The 21,411-nt window shown below is 38.5% G+C and overlaps 1 protein-coding gene across 1 annotated transcript in view; it reads left to right on the forward strand.

Moving 5' to 3' along the window:
- The window catches only part of grin3bb (glutamate receptor, ionotropic, N-methyl-D-aspartate 3Bb), a 78,286-nt gene extending 56,924 nt beyond the window's left edge, over positions 1 to 21,362 (forward strand). The window contains exons 3-9 of the mRNA XM_023264169.3: positions 836 to 1,928; positions 4,610 to 4,755; positions 7,498 to 7,613; positions 9,360 to 9,511; positions 11,336 to 11,500; positions 11,640 to 11,707; positions 13,249 to 21,362. Of these exons, the coding sequence (XP_023119937.2) occupies positions 836 to 1,928; positions 4,610 to 4,755; positions 7,498 to 7,613; positions 9,360 to 9,511; positions 11,336 to 11,500; positions 11,640 to 11,707; positions 13,249 to 14,044 (2,536 nt within the window). The 3' untranslated portion in view covers positions 14,045 to 21,362. The remainder of the gene's footprint in view (positions 1 to 835; positions 1,929 to 4,609; positions 4,756 to 7,497; positions 7,614 to 9,359; positions 9,512 to 11,335; positions 11,501 to 11,639; positions 11,708 to 13,248) is intronic.
- The last annotated feature ends 49 nt before the right edge of the window (positions 21,363 to 21,411 follow it).

Genomic DNA, 21,411 nt, shown 5'->3' on the forward strand with positions numbered 1-21,411 from the left:
GAGAAAACAATAATGATACTCATGGTAATACTGATAAGAGCTATTCAGAACGCAGGAGGACTCCTTTCATTTTTTGTTCTTTTTATTTTTTCAGAACAGCTTGTGTTACAACAATAAATACAGATTAAAATGAAAAGAGAGCAGACACGGCATTAGAACAACGTACTGTACAGTCAAGTCGACACATATAGAGGAACAGGCAGCTTCTTCAAACTGGTCTGAAATAGAGTAAGAGAGTTTAGAACTCTTAGAATTTAGTTTTCTGAGGCTGCTCAGGCTAAAATCTCTCCAGTGAAGGTTTATTTTCTCACTATTTTTAAGTGGTAAATTATTTTAAAAATAATTTATTAAAAATTTATTTTTAAAAACTGAAGTCAGCTCCAAGAAGAGCATGAAGGTTCTTCACTTCTTTTCTCTTCGCTTGAGTACCAAAAGAAACTTTTTCTCTGTTTAATCTTTGTCAGACTGAACAGACAATAATAATCCTTCTTTTTCTTCTATGTATGAGACTAGTGACCAAGAACTGATCCCTGTGGAACTCCATATGACATCCTACAGACAAATCCTTGTAAAGATAGAACCCCTTAAAATCTAGGAGTTCTGAATGTTCTAGAAACCCTGTTTAAAGTTATTTAATGATATTTATTTGGAGAACTTCTTTAGGATTTTGGCCAACATAAGAGAACTTTATCAGTTTTGCTTTTCAGGATGTGGAAACTGAGGAACTGAATATTTTAAAAACTGTATTAAAACCTTATATTTCAACATTAGTGATTCGTTGCTTTGAGGTTCCACCTTCAGTCCAGGTGTTATTTATTGTTTGTCTTCTGTGCAGGTTCCTGTCCAACACATCGTTCTCTGGACTCACTGGTCCAGTCCGAGTCCACCAGAACTGGTCTGAGGTTCTGACCTCACAGCGGTTCCACATCTGGAGCCTGCGGCGGGATGCTCTGGGTCAGCCCACCTGGGTGACGGTGGGCAGCTGGGAGGGAGGCCAGCTCCAGGTGGAGGACCAAGGGGTCTGGCAGGGACCCAGAGCTCGCCACAAGACCGAAGGGGTCAGTGGGAGAACCAGGGTCAGCTGGAGAGCAGGGATGCCGGTTGCAGGGAGTCGGGTCCGGGTGGTGACCCTGGTGGAACATCCCTTCGTTTTCACTCGGGATGTGGACGATGAGGGCAGCTGTCCGGCCGGTCAGTTCTGCCTGGATGCCGGCACTAACAGCTCAGAGACCCTGGACCGGTACTTCAGGGAGGTGGCGGACGGGAACAGCAGCTTCCTGCCTACAGACTACAGCAAGTGCTGCTATGGATACTGCATCGACCTGCTGGAGAAGCTGTCGGAGGACATGGGCTTTGAGTTTGATCTTTATATCGTTGGAGACGGGAAGTACGGAGCATGGAAGGGGGGCCGCTGGACTGGGCTGGTGGGGGACATTTTAAATGGTCTAACAGACATGGCTGTGACCTCCTTCAGCATCAACTCCGCTCGGAGTCAGGTGATCGACTTCACCTCGCCCTTCTTCTCCACCAGTCTGGGCATCCTGGTCCGCAGTAAGGACACAGCGGCCCCCATTGGGGCCTTCATGTGGCCCCTGCACTGGTCCATGTGGGTGGGAATCTTCCTGGCGCTGCACATCACGGCGCTGTTCCTCACATTGTACGAATGGAAGAGTCCGTTTGGTATGACGCCTCACGGACGCAACAGGATGAGAGTCTTCTCATATTCATCGGCTCTCAATCTGTGCTACGCAATCCTGTTCGGACGCACCGTCTCCTCCAAGACGCCCAAGTGCTGGACGGGCCGCTTTCTGATGAATCTGTGGGCCATCTTCTGCCTGCTGGTGCTGTCCAGCTACACCGCCAACCTGGCTGCCGTCATGGTGGGAGAGAAGACCTTTGAGGAGGTCTCAGGGATCCATGATGCCAAGGTCAGACAGTAGATCAGAGTGAATTCTTTGCTCTTCAGATTTCATGCTTCAGTTTCTGTTTCTCCCGTTTTTATTCACACTACAGGATTTTTAGCACCTCAAATAAATCTTGTCTCCACAAGCTTTCTCTGAGTTGAGATCCTGACAGGCTGCAGGAAACAGAGCTGCAGAGAGTTATGTGATAATGTTAAATATGTTTTGGTAAATTTTCAGTCAGATAACGAAAGTGATCTAATAAGTAATTATTCTTGATAGTAAATCAGATCTGTGTTTGTGAACTCTAACGCTCTGCAGACTCTTTGTTCATTCACTCTGTGCTTCCTGAAATAATTACAGATTAAATTTGTTCTGTGGATCACCTGCCTCGTTCTAATTACAGTTTTAATTCAGGGACTGATTGAAGCATGAAACAGGGCTGTGAGTGTTTGCGCAGCCGGGGCTGCTGGGAGCTAAGAGAACTTTAATTGGACGTCCATCTGTGTGTGATTAGCTTTTTATTTTAATGTGCAGAGACTCTTAGTACAGCTCTGCAGCTTCCCTGCAGGTCCTGCGGCCATCTGAACATTATGTGAATGTTATCGAAATGTTTTCTGAATGTTGTCTAAATGTTTGTTTACTCATGTCACCAGGAAACTATTTTCACTTCCTCACCACATAGTTTACCAGTTTGACTAGCTAGCTATTAGAGTCATTGCATTTTTAAAATGTTTTTCGGGAATCAGATGAAAAAAAAACCTAATAAAGAGTCCAAAAATGTATGATTTTATAGAAAAAAACGGGGAAAAACATAAACACAAATACACGTACTGTACAGCAACATTTTGAGAGTATTTTTAGAATTGTCAAAGCATTTATTAGATATGGAGAGAACCACACCATGTCACTGAAACAAAACCAAACACAAAAGTGTGTTTGTGTTCTCCAGTTAACCCTATAGAGCCCAGCATAGCGCCGGCGCTATGATTGCATATTCATGTTTGATTTGATCAGATAGATCCATCATTCTTTTTCACACATAAAATCTGGGGATTTCCACCAACATTGCACACATTCACCAGGTCTCAGAGCTTTTTGGTTGCAGTGATGGGTTTGTAAAAATATACAATGAAGCGCACATAACAAACATCTTTCTAAGCCAGATCATGGGATATTGTGCAACTTTGTTAGTAGTTTGAGGGACACAGCTATGCAGTTGTCCAAAATGGCAAAAAACGTCCAAAATGGCAAAAAAAAAAAAATCTGTCCAACATGGCAAAAAATGTCCAACATGGCAAAAAATGTCCAACATGACAAAAAACGTCCAACATGGCAAAAGACGTCCAACATGATAAAAAAACGTCCAAAATTACAACATGGAAAAAAACATCCAATGTAACAAAAAATGTCAAACACGGCAAAACACCTCCATGACAAAAAACATCCAAAATGACAAAAAACGTAGGTAGTCAACAAAAAGACATAAAGTAAGGCATAAAGAGAGACAAAACGACAAAAACAAGACATAAAACGACAGAAACGAGACAGAAAATGACAAAAATGATACACAAAATGACAAAAACGAGAGAAAATGACAAAAACGAGATAGAAAACGACAAAAACAAGACATAAAATGATAGAAATGAGACAGAAAATGACAAAAACGATACACAAAATGACAAAAACGAGAGAAAATGACAAAAACGAGATAGAAAACGACAAAAACAAGACATAAAATGATAGAAATGAGACAGAAAATGACAAAAATGAGACAAAATGATAAAAATGAGACAGAAAACAACAAAAATGAGACAGAAATTGACAAAAACGAGACAAAACGACAAAAACGAGACAAAATGACAGAAATGAGATAGAAAACGACAAAAACAAGACATAAAATGATAGAAATGAGACAGAAAATGACAAAAATGAGACAAAATGATAAAAACGAGACAGAAAACAACAAAAATGAGACAGAAATTGACAAAAACGAGACAAAACGACAAAAACGAGACAAAATGACAGAAATGAGACAGAAAATCACAAAAAAGAGACAAAACAACAAAACTGAGACAGAAAATGATAAAAATGAGACATAAAACAACAGAAACGAGACAGAAAATGACAAGAACGTCATCAACAGGTTATGTTAACATGTTGTGGGACACACGTACCATGTAGAATTATTATTTAAAATATTCTGTCGATTAAAAAAAATGTTCCGACAATTATGAAAGACATCAATGAAAAAAAAGAAAACCAAGAAAAGGAGATTCAGTTTGGTCATCAGGGGAGTGGAACAAGAGAAAAATGGCATGTTAGGGGGAATTCCAGACTTATTTAGTGCCTGATACATAAACTTGGGGAACAATTTTCTGGAAGTTTAAATTCTGGAATCAAACTGACCCTAAGGTTAAAAGATGTTATTAAATTTGAAGGTAATAGGAGGGTCAGTTGATTAATCAATGCCATTAACTGCTTAAATGGAGCCATGTATTGGTTGTAGGTGTGAGTGTGCATGGCTGTGCTTCCATGTTGGTCCTGTAGTGGACGGGTTACCTGTCCAGGTGTGCCCTGCCTTTGCTCCAAGTCAGCTGGGAATGGCTCCAGCAGAGTGATATGATGGATAATGGATTTCTGGAGAGAATAATGTCGTCTGTGTTTAGGTCCTCGGTTCATTCTTCTGCTTTGTCTGGTTTGTGCAGCTGCATCATCCGTCGCAGGGTTTCCGTTTTGGGACGGTGAGGGAGAGCAGCGCTGAAGATTACATGAAGAAGAGTTTTCCAGAGATGCACGAGTACATGAGACGCTTCAACGAACCGACCACGCCTGAAGGAGTCGCCACCCTCAAGTAAGAGAACAGATGCTAGCTGCTGGTTCTGTTCTGGTCCCACTGGTAGCAGCAGAAGTCTGGTTCTACGGGTTCCAGCAGCAGAACCACAGCAGATCTGAGCTTTTTAAGTCTTGTGAGCTCCCTGTGCCTCATCTAGTTTGTGAGAATATTTAGCGGATGAGGAACAGAATTAGCTTGGTTCCAAATTTCAAAGACTTTGACTCTGTCTAAATAACAGATGTCAGGTCAGTTTCTGGGTTGTTACAGAACTGAGGGACATCTGGCCTTCAAAATGTTTGAAAAATCAACCTTCTCTTTTCCAGTTTTCTGCTCATATTGATCAATAATAGGTATTGATTGGCTCAGCTTCCACATCAATGGTAGCATTTTTATTCCATGTTTTATTTGTTGTTTGCTAACCCTACTCTAATCACAGTAACAGGGTTGCTAATCCATGCTAATGTTAGCTTTTTCTCAGCAGTAGAAGCTAGATATTTAGCTGCTGTTACTGCTGACCAAGAGGACAAACTGACTGATGGAAAACAGTCAAATGACAGAAACAATTCAGAAAATTACAAAAACAATTCACAAAATGACAAAAACAAGACAGAAAATGATAAAAACGAGACACAAAACTACCAAAACGAGACAGAAAACGACAAAAATGAGACCGATAATGAGAAGAACGAGACAACAAAAACAAGACACAAAACAACAGAAATGAGACAGTAAACGACAAAAATGATACAGAAAACAACAAAAACAAGACAAAATGACAAAATCAAGACAGAAAACAACAAAAACAAGACAAAATGACAAAATCAAGACAGAAAACAACAAAAACAAGACACAAAACAACAGAAATGAGACAGAAAGACAAAAACAAGACAGAAAAAGACAAAAACAAGACACAAAACAATGGAAACGAGACACAAAACGACAACGTCATCAACAGGTTCTGCTAACATGTTGTGAGACATGTTCCATCCATAATAATTATTATTTAAAATATTTTGTTGATGAAAAAATGTTCCCAGAATTACAAGAGACATCAATGAAAACAAAACAAAAAGAAGAGATTTAAATTTGATTTGAACTGTTTTATTAGAGATTCAGGTTGGTCATCAGGAGGGTGGAACAAGAGAAAAATTGCATTTTAGGGGAACTCCAGACTTATTTGGTATTTTAAAATATTTTCAAATGTTCTTTTCTCCCAGTTTTTTTAGAGTTGGTCTCAGGACAAGAACATTTATGCAACTACTGCATGCTTTAGTATTTTTGATTATTTTAAATTTGATGGGTGGGATGTAAAATATCCTCCAGTTCTGGAATGAGCCTTCTGTCTCCAGCAGCTGATTGGCTCACAGTTCAAACACCTGTCCAGGTGAGCAGCTGTCTTGTCTTCTGGAGTCAGGAGAACATTAGCTGCAGGTTTTGCTAGTCGTTGAAGGTGTTGAAAGGCAGTAGTTGTTGAGAATGTTGCTGTCAGAGCTTTCCAGTTATGACTGTTTGGATCATTTGTTCTGGTTGCAGTTTTTACTGTGATTCTTAGAATCTGCTGGAGCACTGGAAAAAATGGCCCTCTCAAAACAAGAAAAAAAAAACTTATTTCAAGGAACTTTTACCTTGAAATAAGTGAAAAAATCTGCCAATAGAACAAGTGAAAAATGGCTTGGTAAGATTTCTTGAAATAAAATATGATATTTAGAATCTTGAGATCTCAAAATTAGCTGGGAAAACTTATTTGAAGCTATATTTTACCAGGATTGTCAAGCTTAGGTGTCTTAAAATGAGCCAGATATGCTAAAAAAAAAAAAGAGAGAGCAATTTTTCACTCAAAAATAGATTTTTGCTTTCATGTAACCTCCTAATTTGAGATGTATTAACCCTCCTGCTGCCTTCATTTACAGGCACCAAAAATATTGTTTCCTTGTCTGAAAAAAATCCAAAAATTCAGCAAAAAAATTCCCCAAATTTCTGAAAATTTGCAAAACCTTCAGGAAGAAAACTCCAATAATTCCTTAAAAGTTGTATTTTTAAAATATCCCCCAAATTTGTCAACAAAATTCTTGTAAATATTTTCAAAAAATGAGTAAAAATCTTCCAGACAATCCTAAAAATATCTAAAGTAATTACATACATATCAGTAAAACTTTGAATATTTTCTTTAAGAACATTCACATAAAAATCAACCAAAATCCAGGGAAATTCGCAGGATTTTGGTTGATATTTTTGTGAATGTTCTTAAGAAACTTTTTTAACATTTCTTTTTTTCTACCAAAAAATGTTCAAAGATTTCCCAAAATATTGAAAATGTGGACATCAGAAGTTTCACTGTGAAAATATATTTTTTCCCCACAATTTCAAACTTTAAAACGGATCAATTTGACCTGCAGGACGACACGAGGGTCAAACTTATTTTGAGTTTTCTTGTAAAATTCAACTCAAAACAAGATCATTTCAAGATTGTTTGACTTAACAAGATATTTAGGATGCATCGTCTTAAAACAAGTCCCTCCATCTGCTGAAATGTCACTTATTAAGTGAATTTATCTTAAATCGAGTGAGATGAGACATTTTGACAAAAAATAAGAAAAATAGACTTGGTAAGATTTTGAGTTTTTGCAGTGCAGAGTATTTAGTAGTTGCTGAATTAACCATGTTGCTACTGGTTGAATGGCAGATGTTGCTGTAGCACAAAGTTCTCAGTTGCTGTAGTTGCTGTAGTTGCTGTCGTAACCATGTTGCTGTGTGTTGAAGGACAGATCCTCCTCAGCTCGACGCCTTCATCATGGACAAAGCTCTGCTGGACTATGAAGTTTCCATCGACGCCGACTGTAAACTGGCGACTGTTGGGAAACCGTTCGCCATCGAAGGTAACACTGTGTTTCTGTGTGGTTTTTAGTGTCTCAGTGACTATTAGAGGCTTTGGTGAGTCACAAACTTTGAGTTAGACCCAGGTTCAGGGTTCTTGAGCATGAAAAGCAAACTAACGTTACTGCCAAGTATAAACACAGGCAGCAAGGACAGTTTAGGTAGTAGGTTTCTATTTATCTATCTATCTATCTATCTATCTATCTATCTATCTATCTATCTATCTATCTATCTATCTATCTATCTATCTATCTATCTATCTATCTATCTATCCTTTCATCCATCCATCCATCATCCATCCATCCATCCTTTCATCCATCCATCCATCCATCCATCCATCCATCCATCCATCCATCCATCCATTCATCCATCCATCATCCATCCATCCATCCATCCATCCACCATCCATCCACCATCCATCCATCCATCCATCCATCATCCATCCATCATCCATCCATCCATCCACCCATCCATCCATCCACCATCCATCCTTTCATCCATCCATCCATCCATCCATTGGTGCTTCTAGATGTTTGTATTTTAATAACTTTTCAAACTGTTGATGTTTTGGTGCTTTGATAAGCTGCTGTTAGTTTAAATGTAGTCTTTTGTTTGTTTCTGCGTTATTCTGTGTTCTACATCATTTTATTGTCTAGTCTCACATAAATTACAAATATTACAATCTCCAGCACTGTGGTAGGCATGTTCTAACAAAGCTGCTAGGAACATTAATGGAAAAAGGATCTCTGTCTGAATGATGAAATGCACTTTAATAATCACTCTAAAGCAGGGGTGTCCAACATGCGGCCTGCGGCCCAAAAGCGGTCCTCCAGAGGGTCCAATCTGGTCCTCAAAGTGTGAAAATGACAGAGAAGACATTAACTGCAGATTGTAAATTAGTAAAACTATAAATTTAAAATAATTTCTAGACCATGACAAGTTGTTTTGATCATAAAGTAAAATACTACATTTTTGAAATGTTTTGTCTTGTTTTTGTTGTTTTTTTGTTTATTTTTGTCTGACTTTTGTCTTTTGTCTCATGTTTTTTGTTGATTTGTTTCTCGTTTTTGTCGTTTTGTGTTTTTTTGTCTCGCTTGTGTTTGTCCATTTTTTGTCGCTTTGTAACTTTTTTGTCTCTTTTTTGTCTTGTTTCGTGTCGTTTCTCTCATTTTTTGTCATTTTGTGTCTTGTTTTTGTTGCTTTTTGACTTTTTTGTCATTTGTCTAGTGTCATTGTCATTTTGTGTTTCACTTTATTCGTTATTTTGTGTATTTTTTTTTTGGGGGGGGGGGGTGTCATTTTTGTCAATTTTTTTTTCCAGATACCTGTGGCTAAATGTTGTGTTCCTTTGTCATCTGGAAGTTGTAATGTGGAAATGATAAACTGAGGCAGAATGTTGTTGAAATTGAATTTATTTTTTTTTTTAAAAATTCAGGTTGTTCATGATGTTTTGTGAAAAGATAGTTCCTTAAAACAAAGGAAACATTAAGAGTTGTGGTTATTTATAGGTTATTATGCTGTGATTTTACTGGTCGCTGGAGATCATATTGGGCTGAATGTGGAACCTGAACTAAAATGAGTTTGACTCCTCTTTTCACGCTGCGTTTTATTTCTGGTGACCTGTGCAGGTCTCCTCTCAGAGGTTTCAGGAAAGGAATTAAATCAGTCCATATGAAGTTGAAGATGTTTACTGATAATTGTAGACAGGTTTTTGGCTCTGAGACATTGTTTTGTATTTGTTTTTGCAGGTTATGGTATCGGTCTCCCTCAGAACTCTCCTCTGACCTCCAACGTCTCAGAGTTCATTAGCAGATATAAGTCCGACGGATACATGGACCTGCTGCATGACAAGTGGTACAAAGTGGTTCCCTGTGGGAACCGAGTGTTTGCTGTCACTGAGGTTAGTCTGATGACATAGAAACAATAAACTAAACCTCTGTACCTGTGTTCAGACGGTCTAGACAGCTGGTATATGAATTACAGTAGTGGTACAGTTCCTTGTGTAGTCGTCTCAGGTGAAAACTGGGACTTTCCTTTTTAATGTAGTTTCAAATATTTCATTTCAAACTGCAGAAGAGCTTGTGAGCTGTCCACATGTTTACATTCTCCACTGACAGTGTTTGATTTCAAATGTTCTGCTGCTGCCCTCTGCAGGCCACTCAGGAACACTACACTCTGATCTCTCTTCTCTCAACAGGTCAACATAAAAATAAACACTACCAGTCAAAAGTTTAACATTACATTATAACATTATAACAACTTTAGCTCATAGAGAGTACCTTTAGCTAATACAGAGTAACTTGAACTCATATAGAGCAACTTTAAATAATATTAATATAGACAACTATGACTAATATAGAGCAATGTTAACTAATACAGAGCAACGTCAGCAAATATGGAGCAACTTTAATGTAGAGCAACTTTAACTGATACAGAGCAACTTTAGCAAATATAGAGCAACATTAACTAATATAGAGCAAATTTAACTAATATAGAGCAACGTTAGCTACTGTAGAGCAACTTTAACTAATTTAGAGCAACTTTATCTAATACAGAGCAACTTTAAATTAGAGCAATTTTAATATAGAGCCACTTTAATATAAAGCAACTTTACTTAATATAGAGCAACTTTAACATAGAGCAACTTTAATATAAACCAACTTTAACTAATATAGAGCAACTTTAACTAATATAGAGCAACTTTAGCTATTGTAGAGGAACTTTAATATAGAGCAACTTTAATTAATATAGAGCAACTTTCATGTAGAACAACTTTAAGTAATACAGAACAACTTTAATATAGAGCAACTTCAGTATAGAGCCACTTTAATATAAAGCAACTTTCCTTAATATAGAGCAACCTGAACTAATACAGTGTAACTTTTGCTAATACAGAGCAACTTTAGCTAATATAGAGCAACTTTAAATAATATTAATATAGAGCAACTTTAAATTATATTAATATAGAGCAACTTTGAATAATAATAATATAGAGCAACTTATCTAATGTAGAGCAACTTTAATATAGAGCAACTTTAATTAATATAGAGCAACTTTAAATAATATTAATATTGAGCAACTTTGAATAATATTAATATAGAGCAACTTTAGCTAATATAGAGGAATTTTAGCTACTATAGAGCAAGTTTAACTACTGTAGAACAACTTTAATATCGAGCAACTTTAACTAATATGGACCATCTTTAACTAATATAGAGCAACTTTAATATAGAACAAATTTAATATAGAGCAACTTTAATGAATGTAGAGCAACTTTAAGTATTGTAGAGCAACTTTAATATAGAGCAACTTTACTTCATTTTAGAGCAACTTTAACTCATTTAGAGCAACTTCAGTTAATATAGAGCAACTTTAACTAATAGAGAGTCATTTTAACTATTGTGGAGCAACTTTAATATAGAACAACTTCAACTAATCTAGAGCAACTTTTACTAACATAGAGCAACTTTAACTAATATAGAGCAACTATACAGAAACACTGCCCCCTATAGGCAACGACAGAAAACACAGAAACTCCTTTGTCCCTCTCTCTATCAAGCTCATTGTGTGACTAGGATTATATGTTTGGTATTTTGTGTGTTTTTGTAGTATGTGTTCTGTCTTATGTGTTGCAGTGCAGTTTGCTTTTTCCTTGTTTTTAATTTGAACTTGAGAAACGCTGACCTCTACAGGCAGAAACAGGAACAGTTGTCTTCTATCTCAGACTCTTCAGATGGGGATCAGTCACTTCTCGGGGCTTTTCGTCTTACTGTGCGTTGGAGTGGCGGGAGCTTTGCTGACTCTGGCAGGCGAACACGGTTTTTACCGACTCGTCCTGCCTCACATCCGCCGCCGACAGAACCTGAAGTACTGGCTACACACCTCACAGGTGAGTCTCAGAAAATGCGTGGAGGATTTCTGACGTCTGCAATAGGTTTTTGAACTCTGGATTTCTATCCAAGTGTCGTTACGTCAAACATCCAGTTGTAGAAATCATCTTCTGATCAGACTTCTTGTGTGTTTAACAGAAGATCCATCGAGCTCTGAACATGACGTATGAAGACGTGAAGAAGCAGCAAGCTGAGAAGGACAAAAGGTTTTTCATGTTGTCAGGCATGATTAATGATCATCTGGAATATCAGACAGGTTCATCAGAGTGTTGTAATTAACTCTGCAGTAAAGATCTGTATATATTACTTTAATAAATGTCGCAAAGTGAAAGCTGTTAACAGCTGACCAAACAATCAGAGCTGAAAGTCCATTTACTCACTGATTGGAAGCTTTTTACAGTATTTGTCCTTTTAAAGCAGGAGTGTCCAACATGCGGCTCGCGGGCCAAAAGCGGCCCTCCAGAGGGTCCAATCCGGCCCTCGAAATGTAAAAACTCCAGAGACGAAACATTAACTGCAGATTGTAAATTAGTAAAACTATACATTTAAAATAATTTCTATACCATAAGTTGTTTTGATCATAAAGTAAAATACTAGATTGTTCGTTGTTCTTTTGTCATTTGTCTAATTTTTTTTGTAATATTTTGTTTTGTTTTTGTTGCTTTTTGTCTTTTTTGTCGCTTGTCTCATGTTTTTGTGTTTTGTGTGTCCTTTTTGTCTCATTTCAGTTTTTTGTCTTTTTTGTTGTTTTGTTTCTCGCTTTTGTCCTTTTTTTCTCATTTGTGTAATTTTTTCTCTTTTTTGTCGTTTGTCGATTTTTTGTTGTTTTGTAACTTTTTTGTGAAATTTTTGTCTATTTTTTGTTTTGTTTCATGTTGTTTGTCTCATTTTTGTTGTTTTGTTTCTGGCTTTTGTTGTTTTTTGTCTTTTTTGTCATTTGTCTCATGTTTTTGTCATTTTGCTTCTTGTTTTTGTCATTATGTGTTTCTTTTTTGTCTCACTTGTGTTTTTGTCTTATTTTTGTCGTTTTGTGTTTTGCTTTATTCGTTGTTTTGTGTGTTGCTTTTGTCATTTTCTGTTTTTTTTCTCGCTTGCGTTTGCCTATTTTTTTGCCATTTTCTGTTTCCTTTTTGTCTCATTTGTGTTTAGTCTATTTTTTGTTGTTTTATTTCTCACTTTTGGCATTTTATGTCTCATTTGTGGAATTTTTTGTCTCATTCTTGTTTTGTTTCGTGTCTGTCTCGTTTTTTGTTGTTTTGTTTCTCGCTTTTGTCATTTTGTGTCTCATTTTTAAAAATATTTTGTCATGTTTTTGTTGTTTTTTGTCTTGTTTTTGTCTGACTTTTGTCATTTTGATCAGAAAATACTAGATCAGTTCCAGATGACTAAATGTTGTGTTCCTTTGTAGACACTCTGTGATCTGAAAGTTGTAATGTGGAAATGATAAACTGAGGATTAATGTTGATGAAATTAAATTTGTTGTTCATAATGTTTTGTAAAAAGATAATTCCTTAAATGTGAACATTTTTAGAACATACTTTTTTGCACTAAAACAAAGGAAACATTAGAAGTTATGGTTATTTATAGGTTATTATGCTGTGATTTTACTGATCACTGGAGATCTAATTGGGCTGAATGTGGAACTAAAATGAGTTTGACACTCCTGTTACAAAGAGTTTGTCTCTTTAACATTTTCTAAGGTAGATAAATTAACTGTCAAATCTTCTGTTTTCGTGGTTTTGTTCAGCTGTAACCTGCAGAAGTCTCCTCCGGCCCCTCCGGTTCCTGGAGCTTCAGCCAAATGGAACAACGAGATGACTAAAGACGCTGCTGTTGCCGCCGCCGCCGACGCCCGGGACTTCAAACGAGTCCACTTCAACCTGGAGACTCTCAACACTCGTCGTCTGCTCGCTCGCATCGCTTCCTCCGATGCCAAGGCGGGCGGGGCCGAGGCGGAGGGGCCAGCAAAGCCGAGGGCGGGGCCAGCAAAGCCGAGGGCAGGGCTAAACAGCAGGTGTGAGAATGGAGGGCCGGCGGCTTCATTGGCCAACCTGATGCGCTCCCTTCCCTCCTCATTGTCCTCCGCCCAACCCACTCCCTCCACTGCACCTCCTGCAGCCGTACCCTCCGCTCCTGCGGCTGTAGCCCCTCCCCCTGTGTCATCATCGGCCCCGCCCCCTGCACCTGTAGTCCCGCCCCGCCCCGGCGAGCTGCAGGAGCTGCAGGAACAAATCGACGAGATGAGGGAGAAGCTGAGGACGGCTCTGGCCAGGAGGGCCGAGATCCAGACCACACTGGCCAAACCTGTTGCCACGGTGACGAACAGTCCATCTCCAGTCGCCACAGCAACCACAGTGACAACAACAACAACGACTACAACAACAACCACCACAGGAACCCCACCCACCTCTTCACCCCCCGTCGTCCCGGTAACTCCCCTGCCCGCCAACACAAAGTGTGTGATGACCATGACGGACCCGCCCCACAAAGTCCTGTCCAAAGTCCGGCCCCTCCAGAGCAGACTGGCCAATCAGAGGAGGTGATGCCCTCTGCTGAGGTCACTGACCGTCGCCCACGGTGGCCATTTTAATCAAACAGGGGGAAATGAATACGTTTAATTTTTAAATAGCAACGCCATCACAACTGCAAAGAACTTGTTTGGACAGAAAACAGAACCGGCCAATCAGACAGTGGGTTTCACCAAACTAAAAACCTTTAATCCAAGCTGATGATCCATAACCAATAATCATCTTCATCACTGTCAGCATAGGCCAAGAATCATATTTTATCCAAAATTCTAACTAATTTGCACTTTAATGAAGTCATTAAGGTCATTTTAAAGCACAAATTAATGTTTTATATTGGTTTGTCTTCTTTGTCCAACCAAAAACCCTTTCAGAAGCTTTTTCTTGATTCCAGTCCTTTAATAGATCCCATGACTTCAACTAATACTGATTTTTTTTTTTAACTAATGGTGTTTTTAAGGGGTGGTGAATCAAATCAATCAAAAAATTAAAGATTTACAGAATCAATTTTAAACTTCCTTCATACAGGATGTCCTCAGTTTACGACGTCCTCGACCTACGGCGTTTCATGGTTACGTCACCGTGTCCTGTAAATTTATTAAGAAAGTCTAATTCCATCAGTCCAACTTACGGCGTTTGTAACAAAAACAAGACACTGAAGACAAAAACAAGACACAAAACAACAGAAACAAGACAGAAAATGAGACATAAAACAACAAAAACAAGACACAAAACGACAAAAATGAGACATAAAATGACAAAAACTAGACAAAACAACAAAAACGAGACAAAATGACAAAAACAAGACATAAAACAACGAGACAGAAAATGACAAAAACAAGACAGAACGACAAAAACACGACAAAAAACAACACAAACAAGACACAGAATGACAGAAATTAAACAGAAAATGACAACAGAAAGACATAAAATTACAAAAACAAGAAAAAGTTTTCGCTTCACCCATTGAGGGAATGAATTTGAACTTCCTTCATACAGGATGTCCTCGGTTTACGACGTCCTCGACCTACGGCATTTCATGGTTATGTTGCCATCTCCCATAAATGTATTAAGAAAGTCTTGTTCCACCATTCCAATGTACGGCGTTTACAAATTTTAAACAAACCTCGCGCTGGAACTAGTTGGAAGAATACGTACGTCATCAACAAGGAAGACGGCTTTGTCTACAGTCGTTGGTTGTACACCACACTGGATTGTGCTACGTTCACTTTCTTTCGTTTAGTGTTGTTTTTTTTAAAGTTTACCCAGAATGCACTTTTTAAAGTTTCATCCAACCTCATGTCATCACACTCCCACCTCTGTGCTTCACTGTCAGGACTATGCATTCACTGTGGTAGTCCTGGTCAGAGGAGGCATAAAACGACCACAAATAAACACAAAAAACACACAAATCCACCACAAAAAGACACAAAACTACCTTGAAGGTTTACCCAGAATGCACTTTTTAAAGTTTTCTCCAGCTTTAGATAGAATTGATCTAAAATTTTTTAAAAACGTGTTGCAAATGACATCAAAGTTGTCCAAAGTCACACAAAAAATTCACCAAAATTACTTTTTTTTAAATGGCTTGAAATATGTCTAAAATTGCTCACTGTTTTTCAAAAGTCATTTAAATCATCCAAAATTACTTTGAAAATTGTTGAATAACTCAAAAGCTGTTCAAAATTATTGAAAAACTTCTTCAAAATGACACAATAATCATCCAAATATGTCCAAAATTAGTCAACCTTTGTCCAAATGGACTCAACATTTGTCCAAAATCTGATGAAAATCCACCCAAATTGAAAGGAAAATCATCCAAAACTGTTTTTTATTTTGCTAGAACTAGTTCTGACCAACCATCTACCAACATGCTGAAGACAGCTTTGTGGTTGTCACCACACTGGATTGTGCTGCATTCGCTTTCTTTCATTTGTGTTGTGTTTTTTGGAAACTTTTTGCCCTTCATTATGGCAAAAAGTCATTATGTCATGATTATCATTTTTACTCTACAGTGATTTTATGTCCTAGATTCTGATTTTACCACTGTGTTAGCATAGCTGAGTGACATAGGTACTTATGTACATATGTGAGTTCTGAATTACATTGAAAATCGCGTTACGTTGCGACGGAAGAACGGAATTCCGATGCAAGTCGAGACCCCCCGTACTTTGAAATGAATGTTCTTATTTATTCAGTATCCTATAGAAAACACATTTTACTTCTATAAGGCATGTATGGGTCATTCTAGAACTGGAGGACATTTGGACTGCAAGATTTTTGAAAAATCAGCCTTCTCTTTTCCAGTTTTCTGCTCCATATTCATCAATAATAGGTAATAAACTATCGAAGGCTTGATTGGCTCAACTTACACATCAATGGTAGCATTTTTATTCCATGTTTTATTTGTTTGCTATCCCTAGTCTTATCACAGTAACAGGGTTGCTAATCCGTGCTAATGTTAGCTTTTTCTCAGCAGTAGAAACTAGATATTTAGCTAGCTGTTACTGCTGACCAAGAGGACAAACTGACTGATGGAAAACAATCAAAAGAATGAGTCTGATCCTGATAATATGAGGTAGAGTGAGACGTTCAATCAAGGCTGACAATGTTATGAAAATATCATTTTCATAACAGAAATAGAAGAGAGGACAGAGCTTTGCTCTATCCATTCTTTAGGAACACTGTTGGATGATGGAAACGACAAAATCATCAACAGGGTTGGGTGTACGATGTGGAACACGTGTTCCATAAATAACAATTATTATATTATAATGTTTAAAATATTACGTTGTTTAAAAAATGTTCTCACAACAAGAGACATGAATGAAAAAAATAAAACCAAAAAAAGATTTAAATTTGATTTGAACTGTTTGAGATTCAGTTTGGTCATCAGGGGGGTGGGACAAGAGAAAAATGGTATTCTAGGGGAACTCCAGATTTATTTGGGGTTTTTTTTGGTATTAGTTGTTTTTTTTTTTTTTTTTTTTTTTTTTTTTAGATTTGGTCTCAGGACAAGAACATTTACACAACTACTGCATGTTTTAGTATTTTACATTCTTTGAAATTAGATGGGTGGGATGTAAATTGTCCTCCAGCTCTAGACTGACCCATATACATATTTATTTTTGAAACATATTTTTATACATTTCGTTTGAACCTGTTGCTGCTCATTTGTCTTTTTGAAAGATTTTAATACTGTTTCCTCCTGAGACTGGTTAAAATGGCCACTGTGACCAAAACTGAGGAGCATTTGTGGCTTTGGGAACGTTTTTAAAATCTGACGGTGCAGAAATCGGACATCCTGCGAGGCATCAGTTGAAAACAACTACTGGAAGAAAATACTCGAGCAAATACGAGGTGATTCAGACAAACAGTACTAGAGTTGTGCTCCAGATCTGATTCACATCCGACAGAAAAGTTGGTGTTGATGCAATAAAATTGTTTGTTCTTCATGTATAGAAGTAACACCTCTTTATGTCACATGGGCACGATCATTGGGGATAGATACTGTACGTTGAAAGTTTTTTAATGTATTCACTTCACAGTTTATAAAAACCCTTAGAAGTGACCACAGAGCCTGAAGCCATCGCTGAATTTTACCCTTAACCCCGTCTGTTTCCTGGTGCGTGGATGCCGGCATCCACAGTTTGTTTGAAATAAATCATTGTCACATGAATCTGAACCGAAGTCGGTGTTTTACAAACGCAACTCTCAGAATTATCAGCAGCTTCTGAGCAACAGATTGGTGAAAAGTTCAAAATACTTTTCCTTGTGGAGATTTTAAATCACTTTAAATGTCCTTTAATGTCTATATGATGCTCAGCGCTAATGAAAACAGAAGGGAAATTGGAACATATTATTATTAAATACCAAAGAACAGCAGTTCTTAACTTCTGATTTCACATATTTGTGGTTATCGGTCAATCAGGCAATTGCATCCAATGGAATCTGTGACATGAATAAAGTTTCTCCTCTAGTTCATTCTGTCCAACCATTGCAGTCAAAATTTCTTTGCCTTCCAGACCAGTGCCTTTCAATGGTATCATGTTTCCATAAGAACGAGCAGCTCCTTCGTTGTGTTTCACCACATGTCCATCCAGGACTAGTCTACGTTGCCTATTGATGGTTGACCAGCGTGGACGTGAGTCGTATAGAGACTTGTTGGTGAGGTGTGATTTCCAGGAGAGGTTTTGTGCCATACAGAACATTCTGGTATAAGTCCCATCAATTGTTTTTGAGAGTGTCTTTGTTAGTGACCAGGAGTCAGATCCATAGAGCAAGGTGGATTCCACTGATGCCTTGAATGCTCTCATTTTGGTGCCATTTTAATTGGAGATGCCCACATTTGCCAGAGAGTTCAGTGCTCCCCAAGCTTTACCAGTTTTTGTTTCTATATCATGCGTTGTGTTGGTGTAGCCTTCGAGATACAGGAAATTGTCAACTTTTTTGATTTCAGACCCATCTAGCGCTGCAATGTCTCCTCAGATGTTGGTTTAAGGTGCATGAATTTCATCGTGGCAGCACTCAGGAAGAGTCCATTCTGTCTTGTTTCTCACTCTACCTGATGCAGAAGGTCTTCTGCTTCATTGAGAGTGTTTTCCAAGAGGGCGATGTCATCTGCAAATGCAAGTTCTGGGAGGAATTCTTCAGGGTGTCTTCTACTTTGACAACGCTTTAGGGTCAGATCATCAGAGGGCAAGATTGCATTCCTCAGTACAGCATAGTCTAAGCAGATGAAGACGAAAGGTGCTAGAGAGCCTTCTAACAGGCTTCATCCATCCATCCATCCATCCATCCATGCATCCATCCATCCATCCATCTATCCATTTTCTTCCGCTTATCGGTGGCTGGGTCATGGAGCGAGCAGATCAAGCAGGCCATTCCAGATGTCCCTCCTCCCAGCAACGCTTTCCCAGGCCAGATGAGATACGTAATCCCTCCAGTGGGTTCTGGGTCTACCCCGGGGTCTCCTCCCAGGTGGACATGTTCGGAAAACCTCAAAAGGAAGTCTCCCCGGAGGCATCCGACCTCTTCCTCGTCCTCTTTTTGCAGCAAATCCTCATATCTGAAGTCTGTTCCTCTATCCGCTACCTGAGGATCCATGGATGGGAGTTGTCATCTCCACACCACTATGGTTATTATGGTTGTAAGCTGCTAATAATTCTGAGAGGTACGTGAATGTGATACAGACGTTAGTTTGGGTTCATGAAAAATATGTAAATAAACTCGATGCCAGCGTTCACCCAGCAGGTGTCGCTGCTGTACGGAGGGGTCAGTCTAAAAAGGCCTTAATCTTAAAATGAAGGAATGAATTTTTACGTTGTCTGGTAAATTTTACCATTGGAGTAGGCAGTATTTTCTCTTCTTCTTTTTTCTTTTTTCTTTGCATCATTGGGTGAAACTTCCATAACTTTTTATCATATTGTATTTCAAGTGTCTAAATGGAAACGAGATTCCTGCTCCTCTTCTTGTAACCTGTGATGACAGAGCTCAGCCAATCACAGGCTCCCCTCTCAGATCAGGTGGGCAAATTACATCATGGTGTGATGGGATGAACACAGGACTTTGACTCAGGACAGCAGCACTGGAATCCTGTGTGAAGCATTAGTTAATATTGACTTACAGCTTGAGACATTTTAACACATTTAAAGCGCCTTCCTGGTCAGAGTAGTTGAAGGTGCTTTTCCATTATCACCTACTCGGCTCCACTCTACTCAGCTTGACTCGGTTTATGTCGTTTTCCATTACAATTGAGTACCACCTCATCGTGGGTGGAGTCACAAAATACTGACCGTCTTCGAACATGGTCTCCAATAATGCAGCAGTGGAGTCGAGGTCACTCTACCTCCCGTTGCTCACCAGTTGGTGCCTGTGAATGGCGTCAATTTGGCTAAACCACTTCCAACACCTCCGGTTTGACCCACTCCAACCGTTGTGGTCCTTGATGGATCGATAGTCACTTTTGAGATTTTTCAGCTTCTCCCGACACTGCTTCGTTGTCCTGCTGTATCCGTGGGCGGCCATCTGCTCGGAGTCCTCCTGATAAACTTTCTTGTTGCGAGTCGCACCGTCCAGCTCCCTCTGGATTCTTTGGTCCACCACCAAAAACAGAAAAGTCTCGACCTGTTCACTCGCCTACGGTACAGGTCTGGTGTGTCGTCACCCCCTGTCCAGTCAGTGGCCTGCACTCTGTAGACGTCACATTATCGGCTCGACTCAGCTCGCTTGGATCCCCGGCCGAATAGGTACTAAAATAGTACCTGGTACCAGGTACTACGTCCTAATGGAAAACCTCACAAACCGAGTAGAGCCGAGCAGAGTAGGTGCTAGCGGAAAAGCACCATAAGAGAGAGGGAGGAGGCTGTGTTTTCTTCCAGATTACTGGAAGGTTTAAGCAAAACCTTTAATTTGGTCAAATGATCAATTCCACCACTTAATGTGTTCCTGTGGATATGTAGATCCATCACCAAAACTGAATATTGTATTTCTTGGCTTGAGTTTTTCTGCTTAAAAAGCCTTAGACTCTGCACAAAATCATTATCATTATTAGGACTTTATGATTTTTTCCTGTTCAAATCCCAATAAATACCATCATAGAAATAAATCCTACTTAATTTCCATGTAGTTAAGGTGTTTCAAAGGAATTTCAAGGAAACAGAAAAGAGAATGATACCTGTACTCCAAAACCACAATTTGGATTTAATTTTTTAGTAGCCCTGTATTAAGAGAACATGCAATATAAATACATGAATTAATAGATTAGATAATATTACAATATTTAATGGATTAGCTGCACAGTTGAAAGGCTTTTCAAGTGGCAAAAAAACCCCCTGAAAATTCTCCAAATAACATGACAGCATCCCTTAAATAAAACAAAACAGTGCTTCACAGTGCAGGGATGTTTTTCCTGCTGTTTGGAACATTTTAAGGGGCTACTTCTTTGTAAAGAAATATTTTCCTATAAAATCCTCCTTTATTACAGTCCACTGCATTGCCAGCTAAATCAGTTATTTGTAGTCTCCAAATCAGCCCCAAATATGAGTGATGAACCATAGAATTTGCTTTCAGGAGGGTTTGGTGTTTATTTTTGCAGAAATCTATCAAAACTATTGTAATAGATTACAATGAAAATGTATCAAGTATTATTTATGCCTTTTAAAATGTTTTTTACCCTTGAAGAACCTCACAATGCATCTAAGCAATTTAAAGCACTTTGTAGATTAAGGTGTTTTATTTTTTTAAATACTTTAAATCTGTGATCTTACGATGTATTTTACAAGATTATCTGCACAGAGCTAATGAGTGGACGATTAAACCGTTGTGATGAAATATCCACAGGTTTTAAAGTGTTTTCTTTTAAGGGTAAAATGTACTTTCTGGAC

Source organism: Amphiprion ocellaris, chromosome 2 (genome assembly GCF_022539595.1).
Source record: "Amphiprion ocellaris isolate individual 3 ecotype Okinawa chromosome 2, ASM2253959v1, whole genome shotgun sequence".
Classification (NCBI taxonomy): Eukaryota; Metazoa; Chordata; class Actinopteri; family Pomacentridae; genus Amphiprion; species Amphiprion ocellaris.